This window comes from Prinia subflava, chromosome 10 (assembly GCF_021018805.1).
Source record: "Prinia subflava isolate CZ2003 ecotype Zambia chromosome 10, Cam_Psub_1.2, whole genome shotgun sequence".
Taxonomy (NCBI): Eukaryota; Metazoa; Chordata; class Aves; order Passeriformes; family Cisticolidae; genus Prinia; species Prinia subflava.
The window spans coordinates 29,220,456-29,244,268 of NC_086256.1; the positions used below are offsets into that span (position 1 = coordinate 29,220,456).

General features: G+C 43.9%; 1 protein-coding gene across 4 annotated transcripts in view; it reads left to right on the plus strand.

Moving 5' to 3' along the window:
• The window catches only part of NTMT2 (N-terminal Xaa-Pro-Lys N-methyltransferase 2), a 29,943-nt gene extending 6,817 nt beyond the window's left edge, over positions 1–23,126 (plus strand). Inside the window, exons 2-5 of one of the 4 annotated variants that reach the window (XM_063406655.1) lie at positions 6,582–6,798; positions 14,106–14,281; positions 19,708–19,957; positions 22,337–23,126. In XM_063406655.1, the coding sequence (XP_063262725.1) occupies positions 6,645–6,798; positions 14,106–14,281; positions 19,708–19,957; positions 22,337–22,605 (849 nt within the window). In that variant the 5' untranslated portion in view covers positions 6,582–6,644 and the 3' untranslated portion in view covers positions 22,606–23,126. Of the gene's footprint in view, positions 1–6,467; positions 6,799–14,105; positions 14,282–19,707; positions 19,958–22,336 lie in introns of those variants that run through there. The other 3 variants (XM_063406656.1, XM_063406654.1, XM_063406658.1) reach the window with 3 other exon arrangements.
• The last annotated feature ends 687 nt before the right edge of the window (positions 23,127–23,813 follow it).

Genomic DNA, 23,813 nt, shown 5'->3' on the forward strand with positions numbered 1-23,813 from the left:
GTTTCTTCTTTTATTTTACTTTTTCTTTTTTTTTTTTTTTTTTTTTTTTTATTTCCCTCTTCTGCTACTTGCCCAGACTGTTAATCCCCAGCCTCTGGAGGAAACATTTAAGCATCTCAAACCTTTCACGTCTTGATCAGTTCTTGGTTCCAAAGGACAACATGCATACATTTGGCTTTTGAATCGTTCTAGTCTGAGAGTTTATCTAGAAAATACCAATGCAAAGCAAACAATTTCCAGTCTTGATCGTGTAGGTTTCTATGTCAGTTCCGACCAGAGGTGGTTTTTGCAAATTTTGAGCCACTCCTCTGTGTAAGAGCAGTATTTCACACACAGAGGTGTGTTTTTCTCTGTAATCCATCTTCCTGTGTGTTTATGCTGTCCAGGAGTTGAGTTTAATCTAGTTTTCTTGCCCCTTGATAATTATCACTTAGTGTTTCAGAAGCAGTAAATTTAATGTTTCAAGGCTTGCACAGAACTTAACTGGTGAGTTCCTGGTGTTGAGAAACTCCACAGAACTCAGAGACAGATTGAGGATGAAGGCTAATCAAGCCAGCCATGTCACAGACACTGAAATGTATCTGAAATGCAAGGGATATTATACTCCTCATACTTTTACTGATCCACAAAAAATGCTGCTTGCAGCTCCTGACCCCCGCTTATCTCCCTGCTGTGCACACACACACACACACACACACACACACACACACACACACACACACATATTCACTTCTGCCAGACTGTTCCTTCTCAGGAGCTAAAGGTGCCAGAGGTCTTTCGAGGTCACTTGTCATATTTGTTCTCTACAGTCAACTTTTCTTTTTTCCTTTCAGCTCGTTTCGCTTCGACTTCCTGAGGAAATTAGTTTTATCTTGCCTTACCTATCCGTGCATTCATCAGGTTTCTTCTCCATCCGTCTTAACAACCTCGTGACATGTTGGCCAAGTGCAATTACCACTGAAAGATGTGCACGGAGTCTGCAAGTTAATTAAGTTTCTAGAGGTTTGTGTGCTCTGGCTGCCAGGTAGATGAGGGAGAGACCTGTGCTGAGGACTGTACTGAGGGAGAGTTAAGCAGAGTTCAGCTCTTTGGCAGCAGTGAGGTGTCAGTCCCTCCGTGCACACTCTCCAGACAGCATAGAGGAACTGCTGGCCAAGCTGTCCCAGAGCAGCTCCAGACTGGCTGCAGCACAGGCAGTTTCTTGTCCAGGGTGGATCTTTCCCAGCAGATGGCAAGTGAGAAGAGCTATGGGGCTTTTTTCAGATGGAAGCAGAAAAACACACATCTAAAAGAAGCTCTCATGTTGCTCTGTGGCTCACAGAACAATATATTTTCCAGTTTAATTCTAACAGTTCTAACTGAAATGATGTTCACCACTGCTGTGAAATGTGCTGCTGTATCAGATCAGGGAAATCCAGTCTGATGTTTGCCATCCCAGCCAACAGCAGGGAGGGATCCACAGAGCTGCAGATCTGAAAGTCTGGATTTTTACATCCACAGAGCTGCAGATCTGAAAGTCTGGATTTTTACATCTCTGCCTCTGCAAAAAGATATGCAGATTGAAAAGGTTAAATGGTCTCTCTTGTCCGTGGTCTGCACACAGCACTTCTTTCTACAGCTCTGTTGTTTCCCATTGCACTCTCTTCTTTCTCAGGGTGAAGCTTCTCTTTTGTCAGGATGTTCACACGCCACACAAAGGCTGTCCCCTCCTGACATCGCCACTTCCATGTCACATCACCAGCATGTGCCCTGGTTTTCCCACACTGGGGCAGGCTTCATGCCTGGGCCTTCCAAGAGTTCAGGAAAATACCTGGTCTGGCTCTGTGCAGGAGCAGCATGGAAGTGCTAAGAGCTAGCCAAAGCACATTTCCTGCCTAATGGATTTGGGCTGTTCCCTAAATCTGCTGCCAGTGGCTGTCAGACACAGGATAACTGGGCAATAGCTCTGTGGTCTGAGCAGTGGGTCAGTCTCATGCCCTAGGTAGGAAGGATCCAGCTGAGAGGAAGTGGGAAGGCATGTTTTTTCTGGCAGTGTTGTATACAGAAGGAGCTTTGATGGTGTGGGTTGCCATCTTTCTTTTGCTTTGGAATTGAAAATAAATCCTTGAGAGACTTTCCACCAAAGCATTTCTGGCAGTTGCATGCCAGAGCTGAAAGACATTAACACTAACTTATCTCCTGTTTGCCCAGTTCTCCCTGAGGGGTTTCTGCATTGCCTTTTGTGCTGTTTCATGAGTGTGCAACATCCTCTTTATCCCCGCTCACCAAACCACAATCCCTTCTGATCACTCCTTAAAACTTTCTTCTTATGTGCAATCTTGAATGGCCAAACCAGGGCCCCTTCCTCCTTGGTCAGAGCTGTGCCTACATTCTTAAACAGAGCTGTGGGGGCATAGGAGCTGTGCACACTCACATGCACAAGGCTACAGCAGACTTCATCCTGCATTTCCCAAACCCCACAAGCCTCCCCACTCAGCCAGGAGGAGATTTTTGTTAGCTTTCACCTCAGAAAGGAGCTCTACTCTGTGCTTGAGCCAACAGAGGGCAATAGACTCAACATTCAATATTGAAAAGAAATGCTTTTAAAAGATGGCTCTGAGCAGCCCAGCCCTTACCGTATCTGGAGTCACATATCACAGTGAAAGGCAGCATTCCATGCTGGACCTAAAACCTTCTCAGGCTCCATCAATTAAACCACCACATCTGGGGTGGAAGAGACTCAGCAAGGAACTCTCACTAGGGTTCAATGAGAACCAGATGTTGTGGGCACAGCTGTCATGCTTCTTATCAAGAACAACAGAGCAGCCCCTGCTGCAGCTTCATCAGGAACCCTGCCCTTCCTTCCCTTCATCCTCAGCACTACTGAGCGTCCCTAACGAGAACCAAATAAAATCCTCACGACCAAAGCGTCCAGGAGTCCTCCCCAAATACTGCCATTTGTGTTAGCATAGTGTTTGTGGATCTCCAAATAAGGGTCCTGCTGAGACTCTCACTGTGCTTGGGACATGATCTTCAAACTGCCTCTCCTACTCAAGAGCGGCTTCACTCACTCCCTTTATAATGTAATTTAGTGTTGGCACCGGGGCTAGAAGGGTTAGAGGGAAAGCAATGTGTGTTCCCTCCATAGGGATAGAGCTCTGGCCAATTTCAGTTACATTAATTTTAATATATTTACCCACAGGGCTCAGATGCCGTGTTTTGTTGCTTTAGATGGAATTCCAGATTGCTAAATTCCAATTGTATAAACGATAACAGATTGCTGCTGTGACTGCACCCATGAAAGCGCATGGGAATGGTGCAGGATATGCCCTGAAGGCTGTGAGTCATCCTGACCTACAAGCAGTGAATTCTGGTTAGGAAATACGGTTCACAGCAAGAGTTTCTCCTGAGACATCAGAAGTCCTATCCTCCCAATGCTGGGTCTTTGCCCAAGGACTTGCTTTGCTCTGCATTTCTTTGCCACAGAGTGATTTTGCAAGACTGACCAGTCTGCTGGAGACATTATTCTTGTTTGCACTTGTAAATGATAGGCTGAAACCAAATCTACCTGAATCTGATTACAAATAAACAAATAAAAAATTAGAAGGGAAATAGCCCTGCAAACAAACCAAAGCATTTTGTTTGGCCTGACACAGAATTTTTTGTGTGTGTCTGAGAAAAGTGCAGTATTTCAGTTTCTCATCAACCCAACGTGCTTTTTTTTTTTTTCAATTCTACAGTCAACTCAAAACTAAATTATTTACATAGTAATAATTTTGAAAACTGCTAAGTCTGATTGGACCCAGGAGTGGTGTTCAGGATTGTGACTAAGAGTTCTGGACCTCAGCAAGTTTCCATCCACTGCCATATTGCTGTTTTCCAGCCTGACAGCCAAGACAGGGCCGCTCACTGCTGCTCTGAACGAGCCACCAAAGCTGCAGAGCAGTCCAGGCAGCAGGCAGTTGTAAAGGTTACCAGCTGCCACCCAACCTTGCAGCTGTTCTTCACTGCCCTCGGAGCTGCACGTGTGCCCTCTGCCCATGCCTTTTCTGTCGACATCATCCCGTGGCTCTCAGGAACTCCTAAACACCTGTTGTCAAAGATGAAACAATAATTACTTGCTTTAACCACATCTATTCCTGACACCATATGCCAAGCATGAGTGTGAGGGAGAAGAACGACTGCAGAGGCCTTTCTAAGATGAAGAGGAATCTTACAGCAGTCCTGATGACTTGTCTGTGAGGAAATTAGATTGCATACCAGGTGTTTTGTAAGCAGAACACAGTCATTTAAAGGCAACATTGACCCTTTGTGATCTATGGGATACGTGGAGCTTGTGCACGTTTTTATTTTTCTCTTCCGTGCAGTTGATTTGTTTCAGAAGTAGCGTGTACAGCTCAAATCTGCAGGGAGAGGTGGTTACCTACTAATATAAAAGCAAGTCTAACCCCTCTTTGAATATCCTGATGCTCCAACAAGCAGATCTGCCTTGGATCTTGCAGCAACTCATCATAAGCCATCTGATACCTTATTTTAAATGGGCTACTTAGGCAGAGATGAGCTGCAGGTGTTCTAACAAGAAGCTGCTCTAGCTGATCCCTCCTTTTAATTTCTGCTAAACCTCTTGTCGCAGAATTGCCTGATCTCGAAGGAAGGAAGAGGAAGTCACACAGCAGAACTATTTGCTTATCCACATGAATACAAGCACATTCCTATTTTAGACCAAAAGCTGTTCAAGCCAATGACTGTCAGGCATTATGCATGTGTAGACTGTTAGTTTAGTTTCGTTTAGTTTACTCCACTTTATCCATAGCTCTGGATTCTCCGGGGTCCTGACCACCAAGGAAAAGGCTGGGTACCTGGCTTCAACTTCAGAAGGAGTCAAATGGCCATATGGGAAAGAAAACTAAGGCTGAGAGGTGGGTTTGCTCCCATTTCAGCAGTCACACCACAGGTAGTATGGGTGTCATCATGCCCATACTCAAACCCCACACTTCTTATTAATGCAGATGTGGGATGTGTAATAGTGCTTGAATTGTTCACAGCTTCTGGGTAGACTGATACTACTCCTGTTCAGCGTGTGAGTTCAGGAGACAGCGTGAACCACTTGTGAGTTGTTCTTAGCAGAAAATATTAATATGCTGCTGTGGACAAATGGAAAATGAAGCATCCACTTTGTGAAAACAAACAAAAACCCAAACAAACCCCCCCAACCTGCTATTTATGCACTCTTTATCACAGAGTTCTGGGCACAAATCTGATTGATCTAAACTTTAACAGCAGTAGGAAGTGCTTTGAAAGTGCTTTAAAAGGCTCAGTGCTCTTGAGATTCACTTGCTTAGCTGCACTAGGATCTGAATACCAAGGGTGTGTCCACAGCAACTCATAGATTACAGAGCTACAACAGGGATTTGATCACATGCAGGTAAAATAAGAGGAGTTTGTATTTATGCAGCCTTCTGGAGATTTTCACTCTTTTTTGTAGGGCAGGACTACTGTGAGTCAAACCTACCCCTAATTTATCTAAAAGAGTTAAAACCAACATTCACCCTGAAAAACTAACCCTGTTTTTTTCAGAACTGTTTTTTCTGACACATTTGTATTGAGTGAGAACTGTACCACGGAAAGACAAGTGTGGGTGTCACTGTGCCTAACTATTCTTTTGGGATTTATGGTGTCTGGTAAGAGGAAATCTCACTTTGCTGAGTGAAACCAGGATAACCTTTGGCTGTTATGGCACCCCCAGAGCACACCTCTCTGACAGGATGAAGCAGTGAGATCTGCATTATGGATAGGCCACTGCCATCTGAGGTGGCCATTCCAGCCCCCAGACTGTGGCATGTGACAAATCCACACATCATCTGTGAGCTAGACTAGGGAACTGATCCCGCTTAAAGGAAAATTAAGTGTATTTTTCCAGATAAGATTTATTTTCCTTGGTGAAGGCTGGGTCCCCTTTGTGCTGTTCTTAAAAACTTGGTCAGATATTTGTCAGGAGGTTGCAGTGCTGCTGGGAATGTAGGGCAGCCCATAGGTATTGGGAACATCCAATTTCCTGCCTGCGTTTCTGCAGTGCAGCGTACTGATACTGCAGACACCTGGAACAAACAGCTTGAAAAGGGGAAACCTTTGCTTGCTAGAATCACAGTTTATCAGGACTCACACTTTGTGTAGAGGCACATCCATCTTTTGTCCTCTGGCCTTCCTCTTGAGTGCCCTGCACTGAAGAACTAATAGAGGGAGAAACACAGAAACAAAATCACCCTGCAAAATATAAGTGGGAGATTCTGGATAATATCTGAGTTCCTTTGAAGTGAAAGCTGAATAGATTAGGAAAAGTACAATTGCATTAAAGCCACTCCTTTTTGGAACAGATATACTTTTACCCTGGATAAGCCATTTCCTGGTGGATTTTTTTTTTTCCACTTTCCAGCACCTGCTTGTTTCAGAGGGCAACACTCCAGGGATAAGTGTGAGCCAGTGCCAAGAGCCAGCATTTCTCACTCCCTCCTTGCCCGCCTCCTCCCCCTGCCACACACCCCGATATAGAATGACAGCACATTGCCACAATTTAAATGACACTGCCTCTGCCCCCTCGGAAGGACAGGTCCTCCGAAGAACACCAGCCACAGCAGCTGGCCACTCTCCCCAAAAAAATCTTCATCATGGCCTACAAAGCTGCACATTTGGCCTTTAAGTCACGCTGGCACAAGACAGACGAAGAACTCTGTCGGCACAGCATGTCCTTTGTCCTGCACAAGGCGATCCAAAACGACTTCTTCAAGTGTTACCTCTATCTGCTGGAGAAGCTTCCCCTGGGTGAGTAGCCGTGAGCAGGGGTGTCCGTATGTGCTCTGCAAAGAGGGATTGTGTCAGATGGCGCAGGGCAAGCACGTTACTGACAGTGACGAGGAGCAGTTTAGAGAAACCCAGCTCAAGCGACTGCAGTGATCGCTAAGAGCTCCCAGCTCCCACAGACAGAGCCTAGCCTGTTGTTTCACCTAAATACTCCACAGATTCTTAGAGGAGGGCAAGGGAGGGACTGGCTCCCTCCCTTAGTTAGTTTAGTTTCTGGCTGACCATTCTTATTTTTGCCATAATTTGAGTAAAACATGCTTTGACCTGTTTGGAGCTTGGAAGGACAAATGGAAAACTAGCAGATCTGGCAGGTGCTTCTTTGTTTTGCCTGATACCTGTTTTGTTGTCATTCTGGGTGTCCTTAGCTCTGGTGTTTGCATTGTTTTGGACAAGTGCTTGAAAGGAAGTGATTTAAATGTTTTTTCAAGAGTCTTCCTTATGTAGATCTTTGCAGCAGATTTTCTAACCTGCCGTTTGCTCTCTGGGAGGAAAATGCTGCCAAAAGATTATTTATAGACAAATTTCAATGACAGCCTCTGGTACAGAATGCCAAGAGGGTTTTGTGGGTTTTTGTATTTTTTTTAAGATGTAGAAAATGAATGTTCATTTCTTATGAAAACTTGATCCTGAATAAGAAACAAAATTTGCGTTTGAGAATAAAGCTAAAAAGTAGATTTGACTTAAGTCTGTATTACGTTAGCATGCCCTGTTTTAAGCAGAATTATCCAGCCTACACTCAATGTTAGAACTGTAGGAATTTTAAGATGGGAAGGATGAACCTTTGCAATCTGTTTAAGTGAATTCTTGGGGGTTCCTTTCTAATTGAATGATCCATTTAGGCAAAACAAAGATCTTCCCTGTTTGTGTGAACTGAACAGATGCCAATGATAACTCTGCTCAAGAGGGTAGAATTCATTAATCCTGTAAAGAGAAAAAACATTTCCGTGTTATCCTAGTATTTTTAATGTGGCTTTTTAAATGCAGCAATATCTGCAGCTATTTAAAATGAAACATGGCAGATAAATACTCCTATCCCTAGTGGTAGGTAGCTGTGAACAATGGAAAGGAAGGAAAGGTGGAAAGGAAGGGAAATCAATTGCAAGTTGATGGAATCTCATGAAGTCGATGAAAATGTTATTCTTTCATTTGTTTTGAAAATAAACACAACTTACTACAAACTGGGCAGGATTTCCTACAGTGTTAACTGTTAGTGTAAGTACCACTACATCATTTTAAGGTTAGAAAGTATCATTATGAGCATCTAACTTAAAATTGAGTGTAAAAATTCTGGCATCATGCTTGTAGCTTGTCTGGGTCACAGTATGTATTTATGAACACAGAAATACCTTGTTTTAAGGGTTTCAAATGGCTGAGAACCCATCAGTCACCATTCAGCTGTTTCCAGACCTAATTTCTTCACTCATAAAACTATACTTATTTCTTGTCTGAATTTTATTTGAATTTCCATTCCTGGCCACAGGCTTTGAAAAATGTTCCTATCAGACCAAAGGTCCCCTCTGCCAGGTTTTTCATGACCTGACTGATTAAAACTGAACTAATGATCTTACAAGTCTATTGCCAGCTTATCCAAATTACTTTGACTCCCTGGAAGATGGACTGTGAGCCCAGTCTTCACATGAATATGCAGCCTGTCTCTTACTCCATGGTTGTTGTCTTGAAGTGAAAGTGGGCATGAGGACAGGGGGAGTAGTTCATCTGCCGTGAATCCAGGGAACTTCACATTCTGCTGGGTCTGGATAGGGGGAAAGGCAATGTTTGGGTGATTGGCTCAGAGAGTTGTGGTCAAATCTTGAGCTCAGTGGAATCCTACGAGGGTCTGTCCTGGGACCTGTCCTTTTTGGAACCGTGGAATGGTTTGAGCTGGAAGGGACCTTAAAGTTCATCTGGTTTCAACCCCCTGCCATCTTTATCAATAACCTGGAGGAGGTGAAGGATTGTTTTATCATCACATCCAGAGATTGCAGCCAACTGCCAGGACTTGCTCACAAGCTCTAAATCAAGACTGCCATCCAGAGGCACCTAAATAGGCTGGAGGAAAGAGACAGTAACAACCTAGTGCCATTCAAATCCACTGAAATTCCAACCCAAACACCAGGTTGTGTACCTGGATAGGAAAAACCCTGGTAGCAACACAACAGACTGGTCAGTGTCTGGCCAGGGAGTGCCCTTCTGGTGGGGTTTTGGTAGGCAGCAGCTGAGTGTCCTGGAAGCACAGGCAGCCAACAGAATCCCAGGATGAATTAGCAAAAGCATGGCTAATTGGTTGAAGGAAGTGATGATCCCCTTTTCTGCAGCAGTCATTGGACCTACGTGTAGAGCCTTGAACTGCCGGTGCAGGAAATGACATGGAATGAATTGGAAGACCCTCAGTGTGGTGAGGGAACAGGAGCACGTGTCCTGTGAAGACAGACAAAGGGAATGGGGCATGTTCAGCCAGAAGAGAGGCCAAATATCATCCTGTAGTACCTACAGGAAGGTTATGAATAAGATGGAGCTAAGATCTGCACAGCTGTATGCAGCATGAGGACCAGGACTGGTGTTGATAAATCAAAAGTAGTCCAGACTGGCTATAAGGAAAAAAATCTTTTTATGTGAGGATAGTCAAACATTGGAACAGGTTGCTCAAAGAAATTGTGCAACTCTCCATCACTGGAAGCTTTCTTAACCTGGCTGTCTAAACCCTGATGAACCTCATCTGACATTGTGTTTGTCCCTGCTTTGAGCAGCAGTTTGGAGCAGACTTCCTTAGGTCCCTTTCAACTTGAACTATCCTGTGATCCAGTGCTCTCTGTGATGGAGAGGACAGAATGTGGCAGTTCTGAACACCTCTGCATAGTGCCAGTTTCCAGCTCAGTTCAGAGTGGGCCTGAGCAGAAATGAGCTGAACTTCTCAGGCTTCAGGACTAGAGCCACATATCACTGTGTAAACAGTGTCAAAGGGCTAGAGCAACACTGACCTAGCAGGGAAGTTAAGCATGTGCTTGACCCGACTTATGAGTAATAACACTGAAGCCAAGCCTCACACTGAATCCTGCAGTGCTGCCCAGGGTCAGCAAGGTCCAAAGCTTCCCCCAGACTCTGCTAACCCCATGCTCCCCCCACTCCATTGCTGGGTTCAGTGGTGGAGCTCTTCTGGGCGTGTTTACTTAGGAGCTGAGCATATCTGCTATCACAGCCTGTTAAAAGAAACATGTCACTTTTACAGACCAGCCTAACATTTATAAATAAAAGACATGAGTAACTTCAGGCCCCGATCCAACAATGTACTTAAATGTGTGTGAGAGCCCTTAAGCCCAGTGGACTTTATTGGAGCTGCTCAGATGCTGGAAATTATGCACGTGTTTACACGGGCTGTGGGACTCGGTGCCAGTGGGCTGAGATCTGGAGTGGAAAACTGAGAAGATCCATCCCTGGAGACAAATATTCCTGCATGTGAGGCACGTGGCTGTAAGTAAAATCTGCTTTGGGGGCGGGATGATGTTCATCCTCTATAAAACAGAATTTACATGGTACTCAGACCACAGTAGAGAGGTAGATCCTACCATGCACGCAGATAACTATTTTTCAACTGATGCACAAAGCAGATGTTGCATTTAAAAGGGAGCACTCAGCCAAACTGGAATTAGTTCAGTATCTTGCAGAAAGCAATTGGAGCCACAAAATAATGTTCACAAATAAAAACTTCAAAAAAATTACTTGCAACATTTACTTCTGCCAGGGAAATTTAGTTGAGGAAACCCTGAAGTCAAGAACTATAAGTCAGCATACTGCAGGTTGGGATTGCAGTGGGTCTTACCTATTCAGTCATCCATTTCTTCAGAGGTTTAGACCAGATGCCCTGGAAAACAACATTTTTAACTGATCGATAAGAAAATATGAGAGATAATGTTTTGAACTTTGCAGGCAAAAGGCTCAGGTGGATAGTGTCTGTCTAGTCCACATTGGTTGACATTCAGTAGATCAGCACTCTGCATCCAGACTGTGTTTGCACTGACTGAAAATTATTGATGTCTCATGACTGGAGTGACCTTTAGGGAGCCAGTTCATGCCCTCGGCCTGCTTGAGCTGTGGGTTTGCTTCAACCATCTCCACTTGGGGACTTGCCAGCAGGTTCAGGTGGTGAGGGGCAAGTGGGCCATGAAAAAGTTTCTTCTTTACTGGAAACACATTTCTGACTTTCAGTCTTACAAGTTACCTGCCTTAACACTGAAAATCTCATATGTTAGACAGCTGCCTGCCCTGTGATGTCTGAGGAAGCTGCAGCCTGTGCCGTTCTATCCTGCTCGTGCCCTGCTTTACAAAATTCATTGAAGGCAGGCTGTGTAGCCATAGCAGGCCTCACAAGTATTTCATTTCCTGATGCATGAGGCAGTCCCACACAGGTCATGGAAAGGGAGATGCCTCTGGCTAGGCAGGTCCTGTGATGAGGGGGAGGCACGGCTGCAACACTGACAGCCACCAAGGACATGTGGCACTTCCCTTTTGGGGTAGATCCCTGCAAGCTGGCAAACCTCCTCCTCCCTGTGGTGCTGCTGCTGGAGCCTGCCAGGCACAGCTGCAAGGCAGATCAGAGGTGAGGTGGATTGGCTGTGTCTGGAAAACCAGGTTGTGCACTGGGAGAGTTGGCAGTGCTGCAGATTCCTGAGAGGAGCACTGAGCGAGCAAGAGCTGGAAATGACCTCTATAGATTTCACACTGTACAAGCAAGGCTCTGGGTCCACAGGAGAAAACTTTGGGTACAGTGCTCCTCTTTGCACTGGCCCGTGTCCTTTGCATGCCCTGGGGTGGGAGACATGCGTGAAACATCTTTACACAGTGTAATGCATAGAGAAGCCCCTGTGGATGCTCACCCAGAGCTGGTTTTGGATGCCAGCACGTAGGGCAGGGCTCTGGGGCCCCAGATGGCCCAGGAGGAGCTGCAGTCAGCTGGTGTGTGCATGCAAGTCCTGGCAGGAATTCTGTAGGCCTGATATTGGTTCTGAGTGAGAAATGTGAGAGCACACACTCCAGATCTGATATCCTGAACACCATATCGTCCCCATGTGTTGCCGCAGGTCAGGCTCATGTTTTGAGTAGAAGGACTCTGAATATTTGTTGTTCATGCTGTCCTGGTGTGCAGACAGCCTGTAAATGCCTTTCCTTTCAGTCTTGCAAAATGGGATAAATCACTGTCCCTTGACAGGTCCATGAAACAACTCCCGGAATCATCACTCGGCTCATATATGGAAGATCTAACAAAGCCAACATACAGGGATTCAGTTCTGTTCAGCAGAAAGGCTGACCTCTGAAACAGAGCAAAAGGAGACAGAGAAGACAAGATGGTGCCACTTCTGGATAAGGACAGAGATCCCTTACTGGAAAAATCCCAGCCACTGATGGAGTCTTTTTCCCAGGCTCTGGGAGCCACCCTGGCCAGGTTTGCTGGGGATTGGCTGCTGCCCCCTTCATATTAATTTCTTCAGCTGAATGGTTTCTTCTGAGTATGTGAATATAATCAGTGGACTGTGTAAAACTCCCAGGTTTGACCCTTGCTGGGCTCAGTGCTTCTTGTGGTATAAATTTCTCAGGCATAACATAAATGTGTAATGGATTAAAGCTTTAATAGTATCCGTTCAGCAGTTGACTTAAGCAGGTGATGACAAGAGGGGCTGGTAATGCTGCTTTTGTTGGATGAGGGATATGCTGGGCATGCTGCTTATATGTAACCCAATAGCACTATTCTGTTCCGAGTGGTCCTTGGTGGTAATTATTCCCTACTCTACTTCCTTTGTCCCCCCCTCATTTGCCTCCAAAATGTCACTCTCCTGCTGAGGATGGGCAGGCACACACTTATCATTCCCCGCTGAGCTTGCTTGCCCTCAATTAAATACATTCCAGGCTCATATTCAGGGCCTCTGGCCTTACTCTCCTCCTCTGTGTGGAGGGCATAATTCCTGTTCCCTGGCCTGCACAAGCCAATTCAGCCCCTTCCCAGCAGCAGCTGGCAGTGCTCCCATGGAAGTTTGAAGATGCAGTGACAAAGAACTGCTCCCTGGTCCTTCTGTGCAGCTGGCAGGGAGCTCTCCCTCTCCCTTGTCATGAACTCAGAAGGTGTTTGCTACTGGAGCATTTCCAGTTCCCTGAGCGCTGGGAAGCTGCAGCAGAGCTGGTCTCATGCTGCAAGGTGGTGCTTGCAAAGGCTTGTTCCCAGTGTGAGCCGTCCCTGCTCCTTGCTTGGCTTTCACTGCCAGGCTTGGGGTTGTGTTTCTGCTGGAGGGTCTGCCACACACACAGGAGAATGCCCACGCACTTGTGTGCACACACGAGACAGTCAGAGGTGATGGTTTCCAAGCAAAATTCATAGCCTGCTTCAATCCAAACTTTTGAGCTTTGAATCCATACTTTTGACATGCTGATGCACATCAAGTACAGAAAAACCCAGGGTGTGGAGGATAGACCTCACTTTTTAAAGAACAGGGCAAAATAGCCCTTTATCAAGCAAAACTCACAGGTTTTAATAAACATCTTCAAAATACTGATTGCTGTGTATTAGCAGCAATGCAGCCAAGCAATGAAAAGAAATATCCAAGGCTCTGGCACACAGGAACCTTTCAGTATATCATCCACTGATTACCTTGCTCCTTGACCTGTGACAGATGAAAATTTAGGACTGTCTCTCCTAAATTGTGTCCCCCCTGTGTACTCATTTAGGCCTGAGACTACCATCTGCTCCTTGGTTCAGCTTACTTGCACTGCCACAGACCGTACAGTATCACTAAAAATAAACCAGAGCAAGTGCCTCATTCATCCACTCTCTTCCTGGTGCACTCTCCGTGCAGCTGTCAATAGCTGGGAAGCATACCTGGAAATCTGCACAACAGTCAGGTCAGTGATAGCAGAAATGATGATCCTGCATAGTAGTAAATGCTGCCCACAGCTTTTCCAGGAAAAAATCAGACTTGGTGTCCTTGGCATGTGTGTCACTTCAAACCTGAAGTGATTTTTCACTGACACAAAAACATAGTGTGATGATTGAAATTACTTCTGAACCTGGAAAGCACCAAATTTGCCTGAGGAGGGCTGGATCCCTTCAAGGTCTTGTAGGATTCAATCCAACACCTTTCCTTCCACCATTGCCTTAGAAACAGATTTGATATTTTGAAGGCTCAACTTAAATTCACAGGTCTTCATCATCATGCCTCTGGAGTCATTAACTAAGCCAGAAGTATCTGTCACGAACAATAAAATGGTGATTTATCTGCTTGCAGTGAAACTTTATGCTTTGACAAGTCAAGTCATCAATGGGGAGATGCAGTTCTACGCCAGGGCCAAACACTTCTACCGGGAGGTGCCCGCCACAGAAGAGGGAATGATGGGGGACTACATCGAGCTCTCCAACACAGACGTTGAATCCTCCCGGGAATTTCTCAGGAAGTTTGTTGGGGTGAGTCATTTAACCTCATCTTCTGCAAGAAGCAGTGGTGATGTGTCAAAAATGACGTGCACGGTGCCCAGCCACCATGTGTCACATCTGATTTGCAGTCACAGGTCACCACTGTCGTTGGGTCTAGCCATGTGTTCTGCCGGGTCATTCATCAGCATGAATACACATTTTGCCTGGTCTTACATCATTATTTACCTGTTTTACATCCTTTTCTAATGCTCCTAAACGGCAATGAGGATTGTGCAAAGAGTTCTTGTAGATGGGTTTGAGTGAGGGGTTAATTCTGAGTGCAGGACTGGGACCTTTCATGATAAAATCCTTGTTGGCTTCAGTGGCAGATTTGTCTGTGCAAATTCTTGCAGTCCTGTTGGGAAACTGGCTGAGACTAAATGCACAGCTTCTGGTTTGCCTATTTATAGATACTTCTGAGAATCCTGCAGCAAAACCCACCATCTCCCACACATTGGAAGTATATAAAATAAGTTACACATTAGGCAAAATATTTTTCCTTAAACATTCCAGTGTCACTGAACACCTTTTCAGGCAGATTGCTAAAGGTCTGTAAACATCTTGAAAGGTCTGCTTTGGCCTGAGTTGCAAGGAAATGCCAAGTGGGATTTTAAGAGCAGTATCTCTTTGGTCCTTAGGTTTCTGAAAATCCTGTTGAGTCCTAAATCTGTCTTTGGAAATCTGAAAATCTTTAGAAGTGTGGCCTGATGGTTTTCTGACTGCCCTTCCCTCTTCCCAGGGAAGGAGCCCACTAAATCAGCTCAACAACAGTATTAGATGTTAAAGAATCCACAAACAAATTTGTTAAGTTGTCCTGCTGACAAAATTACTAGTTCTACATAATGCTACCATAGATCTTTAATTTTCTGCTCGAATGTACAAATTTGGGATAACCAGATGAACTTTTTTTAGCCCGAGTGATCCACTGTGGGAAGAAAGCTCAATAGGTTAATTAGATGTTGTATATGGGAGGAAAAAAGGGCACAGTTTAAATGGATTGGGCTTGAAAATGAGTGTGGCTTGACAACAGATAGAAATCATGCAGAGCAGTGAAGGGCAAGTGATGGCAAAGGGGTGATGATAGAGGGAGACTTTTGGGGCCGTGAGCCAGCAAAACACAAATGAATAGCTGCATTTTTCTATATCAACAATCATTTGTATTAATGCTGAGGCAAAAAAGGCTTCTCAGAGCCTCCCTGTATCATGCTGACAACAAACACAAAATGAGAAAATGCAAAGGAGGTTCAGTAAGGAGCTGAACCTGATGGTAACATTTCTGAATGACATTTCTGAAAATGGCATTTTCAGAAGAAAAATGAAATGCGGTTGAGGCACATTCCTTAGAGTTTCTTTAAGTCTTGTTTTAAGGACATTTGTGAATTCAAGCAGTGCATAAGTGTGTGCTCAGGGGAAGATGTCACCCTTCCCAGACATCACATAGATGCAGTTTCTTGCAGCAGGTTTTTGTCACACTGTTACACTTTCTCCTCTCCAAGACCCGAAAAGGAAGACGTACAGTCTGTGACAGAGTTTCACATGCCAAAGAGGAATCATACCCAATGCATCAGCTGTGATGACAGATACAAAATACTCCAGAGCAAAATTCCTACTCCTATAATTAGCCAGGGATAGAAAGGATACTCTGAATGGCCAAGATCAAACAAGAAAAAAATAAAGAAGGAGCAGAAAGGAGTCTGCACCTTTTGCTTATTCTGATTTAGTTTGTGAAAGCCTGTCCTTTGTTGAGATGTAGTCAATTGATTATGTTTCCTATGATTTATTTTCCTTTCTTACTACTGAAATTTGAATCCTGCTCAACTAGATACGGATATTTAGTGGCTTTCTGTAGCAGTGACTTTATAATAAAGCTAATGAACTGTCTTACCAAGTTTGTGGCCCTATGAATATTTTTTATAACCCATAAGGTGATCAAGATAGAAAAAAACAGTCTGATTCACCATAATATGCTTTCTCTTTTTTAAGAGAAGTCTAACAAAATTGTAAAATTGGAAAATTTGTTTCAGATCAACTGAACAATTTTTTAATTGTTCCACCCTCTGAAAAACTTTTCCCTTTGTTTTCAAGAGCTCAAGTCAGTTCCAAAATAAAAAATGCTCTTTAGAAATTAAAAGTTGACAAGTTTGGTTTCTTTTTTCCTTGAAAATGACAAAAAAAAAAAAAAGAAGTACTTTGACATTTTCAGCGTTCTTTACCATGTTTTTTTGGCTAAAACCTATTCTCTAGATTTGAAATACCAGTTTCACAGAGAGTTTTATTCATTTAAAACTTTACATTCTGGCAAAGCTGGTGCTCCCTAAAAAAATACCTGCCCGGTTCCACTCAAATTACCCCTCTTGAGTTAGCTTGGCTGGCGTGGAAATGCCACACTGTGACATTTCCCTTCCATGACTGATGTTGCATACCTTCAGGTATGGCATTTCTTAGCATGATCCTTAGCACCACTGTAAGCTGAGCTACAGATTTCTTTACCATTGGAGAATTTATCTTGCCTGGGCACATGGAAGGAATTACAGAAAGGGACTTGAGGGCTTCCCGTATGTTTTAGCCTGTCTCGTTCACGGGCGAGTCGAATGGAGTTGAAAGTGCCACTGTGCTCGAGTTAAGAGGTTTTATGTGTGTGTGGGCAGAACTCAAACCAAGAGCAACATGGCTTGAGCCAACAGTGCTGTGCAGACAAGCTCCAGGCTGTCTCAGCCACAGGGTTATCAGCACAGCTACAGCCCTGCATATTTATGGCAGCGTGCTAATGCCTCGGTGTCCACACAGCCACTGTGTTTCCAAGTGCCTGATCCGGAGGTAGTGAGTAAAAAAGAAAATAAAGAAAACAAAGGAAGCATTAATTCAGCGTCGGTTGTGAGCTCTAGGTGTGTAAAATATTACAGATGGAGATTATATTGACTTTATAGCTCCCTCTCTGCCCTCAACGCTTTCTCCCTCTCTTACCCCCAACTCAGTGCCGTGATTGGTTACTTGCTGAGTGAAAACTTCTTGAAACCGATTTTTCTCCAGTGTGATCAAAGTGATAGAAGAGATGTTGTTGAAAATATGCTCTTTTAAAATTTATTTAAAAAGAAAACCACTGGGATTTTTATCTGTTTCTTGAACTCTGATTCCTTTTTTTGTCCTACATAGCTTCACTGCTTTTCTGCTCTTCCAAGACCTAAGTAGCACCAGGAACGTATCCCACAGCTCTTTTATTCAGAACGAAATTTATGAGTGCCACATTTAGCTTTAGAGAACAATTTTGGGGTGTGTATATGTGTCCTAAAGGACAGCAATTCTGACTAATGGGAAGCAAGTAGTCAGAGGAGCAGTCAGTCTCAAATTTTGAAGCCTGTTCTGGCTTACAGTTTTTACTTATACTATTTTTTTAAATAAGGAGTCTGATTTTCAACTCAATTAGACTTTTGGGAAAATGTTTGCCTTCCAAAGAAAATGTTAATACTCTGTCAAAGCCCTGAGCACTTCCAAACTGAAAATATATTAGCTGAACATGGAATTATGTCAACATTTTCATTACAAATGGAGCCGTGGTGTTTTGCAGGGCTTCTCAACTGACTGCTTGAAGCTCTCACTCCTTTTCAGCAAAGTGTGGGATCAAACTTCATCTTCCAAGACTGTTCCCTTTCCTTCTTCTCGATGGCACACAGAGATGTGTCATCAGAGGTCCTTGCTGTGATGTGTCATGGGAGATGAATTCCCTGTTTTGAGCGAGGAACTGTGACTGTAGATTCTATGAAACACAAGTGTTGACAGAATTAGCTGGCTTTTTGTCGAATTCTGTCGGTGGTTTTGGTAAATCATCCCAGTTTTTGCAGCAGCTTTCTCAAAGATTTTTACTTAATCCCATCAGTGTAGACCTGTATGTATCTGCCAGCCAGCAATATGGAAACCCACCTTGTAAAGATCCAAGACAGTGTTCCTTCTCCATTCCTGAACTCCTCGTTACCTCTTAGTCTGGTCCTCAGTAAAAGCCACGTGCTCCTAAGTGCAGCCTGTGGATGAGGAATGGCTCCCATTTTCTGGCTAACTACAAACAGGTAGTCTCCAGAGCCCAACAGGGTTGAAGGTCTGTGGACTCGTGCACACATCAGGAGATTAATCTTCCTGGGCATACAAATTGGGAGCAGCAGCCCTGGAGACTGGTGAGAGCCCTTGAGGGCCGTGTGCTCTTTCTACAATTACTCCGTGTAATCAGATGCTCGCCTGGGCTATTCATAGTCATGTCATTGACAGTGCTGTCCTTTGACCTTAATAATCTACTGAATTACCCACTGAAGCCAGGCCAAAAAAGTGTGACTTACATGATTTGTGCTTGGTTCATTACAAAGGGGGGGTATCCCAACAAGCAAGAAGAGCAAGACTCTTCCAGTGAGTGCAGTGAAGTTGCAGCAGGGGCTTTGGCCCACAGCTTTCACTTCAACACTCAGTTCCAGAGGACAGGGAAAAGGTGTTTACATTTGCTTTTAATATATTTGTTTAACAGATAACTTTGGCCAAGGGAGCTTCTATCCCACAGTCAGTGCATGTGTAGACTCAGAATTTCTGTTTTACAGAACAGCAGCAGGCTCTTAAGAGCCGTTTTATAGCTAGAATGGAAGCTTTAGGAGTGAAATACAGCTTTCAGTATAAAGCTTCTTTTACAGGGCTTCATTATTTGCTCATAGTCACAGCCTTTGTGCCACATTTTTTCATGTCTGATCTCTGTCCAAAGATGACATTTATGAAGAAAAAAGGAACAGTTAAGCAAAACCTAGTCAAACATCTTTCTTGTCTCTATGCCTAAAAGAGAAATTCTGTATATGCTCCAGCCCAAACTTCTTGAGTTGTTGTAAGTTACCTACCACTACAAAATCTTTGTTCAAACACAATTTGAGAACTGCTCTTTGATCCCAGGGATTCTGTGTATCTGCAGAAATGCCCATGGGCACCTCAGGAGCTCTGTGTTGCAGAAGTTACTGCCTGCATGCAGTATTTGCTGTACACTTCCTTTTTATTAGGCCTTTACAGGGCACAGAATGAGGCTTACCCAGCCACATAGTTGCCTGTGAGGTGTGAACATTTGAAATTGCAAGGACTTTACAAAGAGTAGTGGATCTTCTGAGAAGGCTAGGAGCTTGTGAAAGACTGTCTCTTCTTACACCATGCAAAACCTTCCTGAGGAGCAGTAAATGCAGTGAGAAGTCCCAGCAGCAGCAGCCCAGGAATGTGACAGCCCAGCTCAGCTCAGACAGCACTACCCAAATCTGTGCTGATTCTTACCAATCCCCCAACAGCCCTGCAAAGATAAGGAGAGTAGACACCAGCCTGGCTGGACACCGAGTGAGTGACAGTGTTGCTGTGATTTTTTCAGGTGGTGTTTTTCAGATTTGTAATCATTTTCTTGCATCCCACAGGGGGTGGGGAAAGCTGGCACCAGCCGTGCCCTGGACTGTGGCTCTGGGATAGGCCGGATCAGCAAGCACGTCCTGCTGCCGGTTTTCGAGAGTGTGGAGCTGGTGGATATGATGGAGAATTTCCTGGCTGAGGTCCCGAACTACCTGCAGGGCAAGGAGGACAGAGTGGAGATGTATTACTGCAAAAGCCTCCAGGAATTCACGCCGGCCCCACGAAGATACGATGTCATCTGGATTCAGTGGGTTTCAGGTTAGTTCTGCGGGATCCTTCTGGCCTACATCTCACAGAACAGGCAGCCTGTGCTCAAAGGAGGTTCTCAAATCTTTGGGACTACTTCCTAAAACATCACGAGAGACTTCTGAGAGTTCCCCCAAGCCACATGTACAGTGGGTACAAATCAAGTTGGATTTTTCAGGTCACGTATTGGAGAAAGGACCAGTTCCTGGAGAGCAGCCTGCCTGCAAAGGTGCAGCTGAGGGGAAGGCTTTATATATGGATTTTCTGGAGCAGGAATACTCTTCCTTAGTTGCCTGAGGTGCAGAGAGACACACGGGGCTGACCACATTTGTGAACAATGGTTTCTGAACCTGCTGGTTGTCCAAGCTTGGAGGTATTTCAGGAAACAATCAGGAAAAAAGCCACAGTGGAATCACCAATATCTGTAAATCAGGTCAGGTCTTATTGCATGCACTGATCTTTATCAGACAGGTTCCCTTAGCTGTGTCCCACAGTAGCCCCTCCTATAAGAAACATCTGCTTCTTCTCCTGCAGCCACCCTGGTGAATGTCCTGCTGCATTTAGAGCAATCAGATAATGAAGGCTATGTACCTTACCAAACAAAAATAAAATTCTATGCAGTGGAAAGAAGGTTTTCTCCTAATCTGTGAACCAAAGTGTCCATGGTGCAGTTTCAGAGGGCAGAAGGAATTATTCAAGAGGAGGTCTGAACAAATTGCTTTAGACCAGCATAATTTTCCTTTGTATTTTTGCTTTTCTTTAAAAATGAGTCATTGCAGTCAATGTAGCTGCTGCCTCACCTTTTGAGCAAATTCAAGTCAAAATGAGAAGGAATGAGCTTAGACCTACCTAAGGCTCCTATGGTATGTGGCTCTTAACTAAGGGAGCATATCATATTCTTAGCATAGACACAGATCTGAATCTTCTTTCTCCATCAATGTCAAGGACATGTGGAGTCATCTTAATCATTAATCAGACTTCTATCCCTATCTTGAATTTGGCTGAAATATGCCAACAAATTCATCTGATGGAGCGAGGGCAGGACTGTCTGCTACAGAGAAACACCTTCAAGATCTCATTTTCTTAGGAAACTACACTAAAAGCCAAGTAAAGAGAAGAATAAGTTCCAAAATAGGTGTCAATGAATCTTGCCAGTGAAATCTTGATTTGTCTTATGCATGTGAACCCTGGCAGTCTTGCAGTCATTTTGTAAAAAAAGTGAAAGTGCAAGCTTATATTTCATCCAGAAATTACCATTTTCATTCAATTTGAAAGGTATTCAGCTTCAGCTCTTGGGGCTTTTTAGTTAAATTTTTTTTTTTTTTTTTTTTTTTTTTTTTTTTTTTTTTTTTTTTTTTGGTTAGGAGTGGTAAAGAAACTTGACATGCTATGTCAAAATGTGGTTTTGAAATGACAACTTCAATTTATAAAAGTTTAAATCTTCCATCAAGAAAACGAAATAGTTTAACTAGAAAATACAGGTGATTCTTTTTTCCAAGTTTTTCATTCAGTTTCTGATCACATGTCCTTGTTTATTCTTGTTAGATATTTCACATGTGAGAGTTCTCCTTTTGCTCTTCTCTGAGCTCTACACCACTGTTCTCAGCAGAACTCCTGGTCTTTGAGAAGGAAGGATGAGAAACAGAATCTCAATAACATATTGAAAAAAGCACCATTTGAAAATATATACATATCTGCAAAAATCCCATGGGGTATGGAGTAACATGTGGATTTTAACTGGCATTGTGGAAGGTCTTGCATTCTTTGCTGGACCTTTGATCCAGAACTCCTTTGATGGGTATATAGTGCTACACAAATTTACAGAGATTTCCAGCAGTAAAAGAGGTGACTGGGATTATCTGGTTTGACCTACTCTACATCCCAAGCTGTTCTATTCATTCCTTTACCCTTGTGCTAAGCCAGCAGTTTGTGTTCAATTAAAACATATCTTGAAAGATTCAACCACACTTGGTTTGAGGATTTCAAGAGGTGGTAAACCCCACTTCTGATGGTAGTTTCCAGTGGGTAATTGCTTACACTGTTAAACAGTTGCCACTCTTTCCCTGTATGAATTTGTTTGGCTCCAGCTTCCTGACACTGATTCTTATTATAACTTAAACCACCAGATTAAAGAATCCTTCAGCACCCACTATTTTCTGCACTCTCCTCAGTGGCTTCTGTCCACATCTGTTGCTGCTCCCAGTATGGATGCTAAATATTGATTGGAGTCTGTATTTGTTGATCTCGTTGATTTGCCCAAGATTTCCCAGTTAAATCTGGCAGGACTAGAATAATAATTTTCTGCAATAAACAGGCTATGGAGACTCAGATCAAGGCACCGTTCCAATGTGTCTGAACGGTTACTAGTGACCTATTTTCCATCTTTTCTAGGATATCTGACAGACAAGGATCTCCTGGAGTTTCTCATCCGCTGCCAGGACGGCTTGAAGGACAACGGTGTCATCATCCTGAAGGACAATGTGGCCAGGGAGGGCTGCACGCTGGACTGCCTGGACAGCAGCGTGATCCGAGACCTCAACATCCTGCACAGCCTCATCGCCATGAGCGGGCTCACGGTGCTGCGCGAGGAGAGGCAGGAGGGCTTCCCCGAGCAGTGCGTGCCCGTCTGGATGCTGGCCATGCAGAAAGGCCACTCCTGACTGCCCCCGGAGCCTGCAGACACCGGGCTGGGGATGAGCCATGGCACTGGCAGGGAGAGGAGCACTCCTGGAGTCCTCCTAACCATGCACTGCTCCAGGGCAGCAGCTCCTGAAGGGTCGGGAGAGAATGAGAAAGCTTCCACCAGGAATAGTCTGCTTCTAAATCCTACCTGCTCCATCATTCTTTCCATTTTTAAAATGTTCCTAACCTTTCCTAACCTCCTTGTCAGATTCCTCTTCTGTTAAGCAGTCAATACTGTACAAAACTCATTTAATAGAAAATAATCAGGTCTGAAGTTTCTGTAGTAGTTAATATAGTTTGGGTTGTTCTGTAGGAGGTGGCAACAAGCCTGGTTTTTCCTATGGCACTTAAGTCTTCTGGGGATTTAAGAAGGATCTGTCAGATCACTGAAGCAGGAAATTCAAGTAACTTCTGGAAAACTTCACCCAAACTTTGACTGTCCTCTCTACCTGTATTTTAAAATATTTAAATCAAGAATATAAGGAAAGTTTCATCTTTTTGTTGGCATCAGCTAGGCAGATTTTTTTTGTGGTTGGGTATTTGTTTGGGGGGTTTCTGGTTGTTGGTTTTTTTTTTTTTTGGTGGGGTTTTTTTGGGGGGGGGTTGTTTGTTTTTGGTTTTGTTTTCGTTTTTGCATTTCTGTCAATTTGGACGATAAAACAGCCTGGTTAATTTTCCATTTTTAGGAGCTACTCCATCTTCCTGATGTTTCTCCTGTAGAACAATAGTGGTGCATAAGGGATTTCACACTCCAGGGGAACTTGGCTGACAAATATCTGCATGTTTGCATTGAAATTTTGTGAAAAGCTTGCCCCACATATTACATTCTGGAAAATATATTTTTTTCCAGAATGTTCACAGTGGAAACCACTTGAAAGCCTCTCTTTATTTTTCATACCACTGTACATTTCTCTCTTTCCCACATTCAGAACAAGTCTGGCACCATGTGCAGAGCTAATGGGATTTCACGGAGCGTTAATAGTAAGACTGTAAGAAGAACTAATACAGTATTGTATTAATTAAAAACTGTGCTAAACTGCAGAGAGTGTTAGTGTAACCCAAAAGCTGTGATTTATATTCAAAGAGCAGCTGTATAAGCCTGGATTTGAAGATACTGACATGCAGCCCATCTCCTTAAGGCTCACAGAAATTACACATTAAGCTTCTTGTCCTCTTTGTGGAGGCA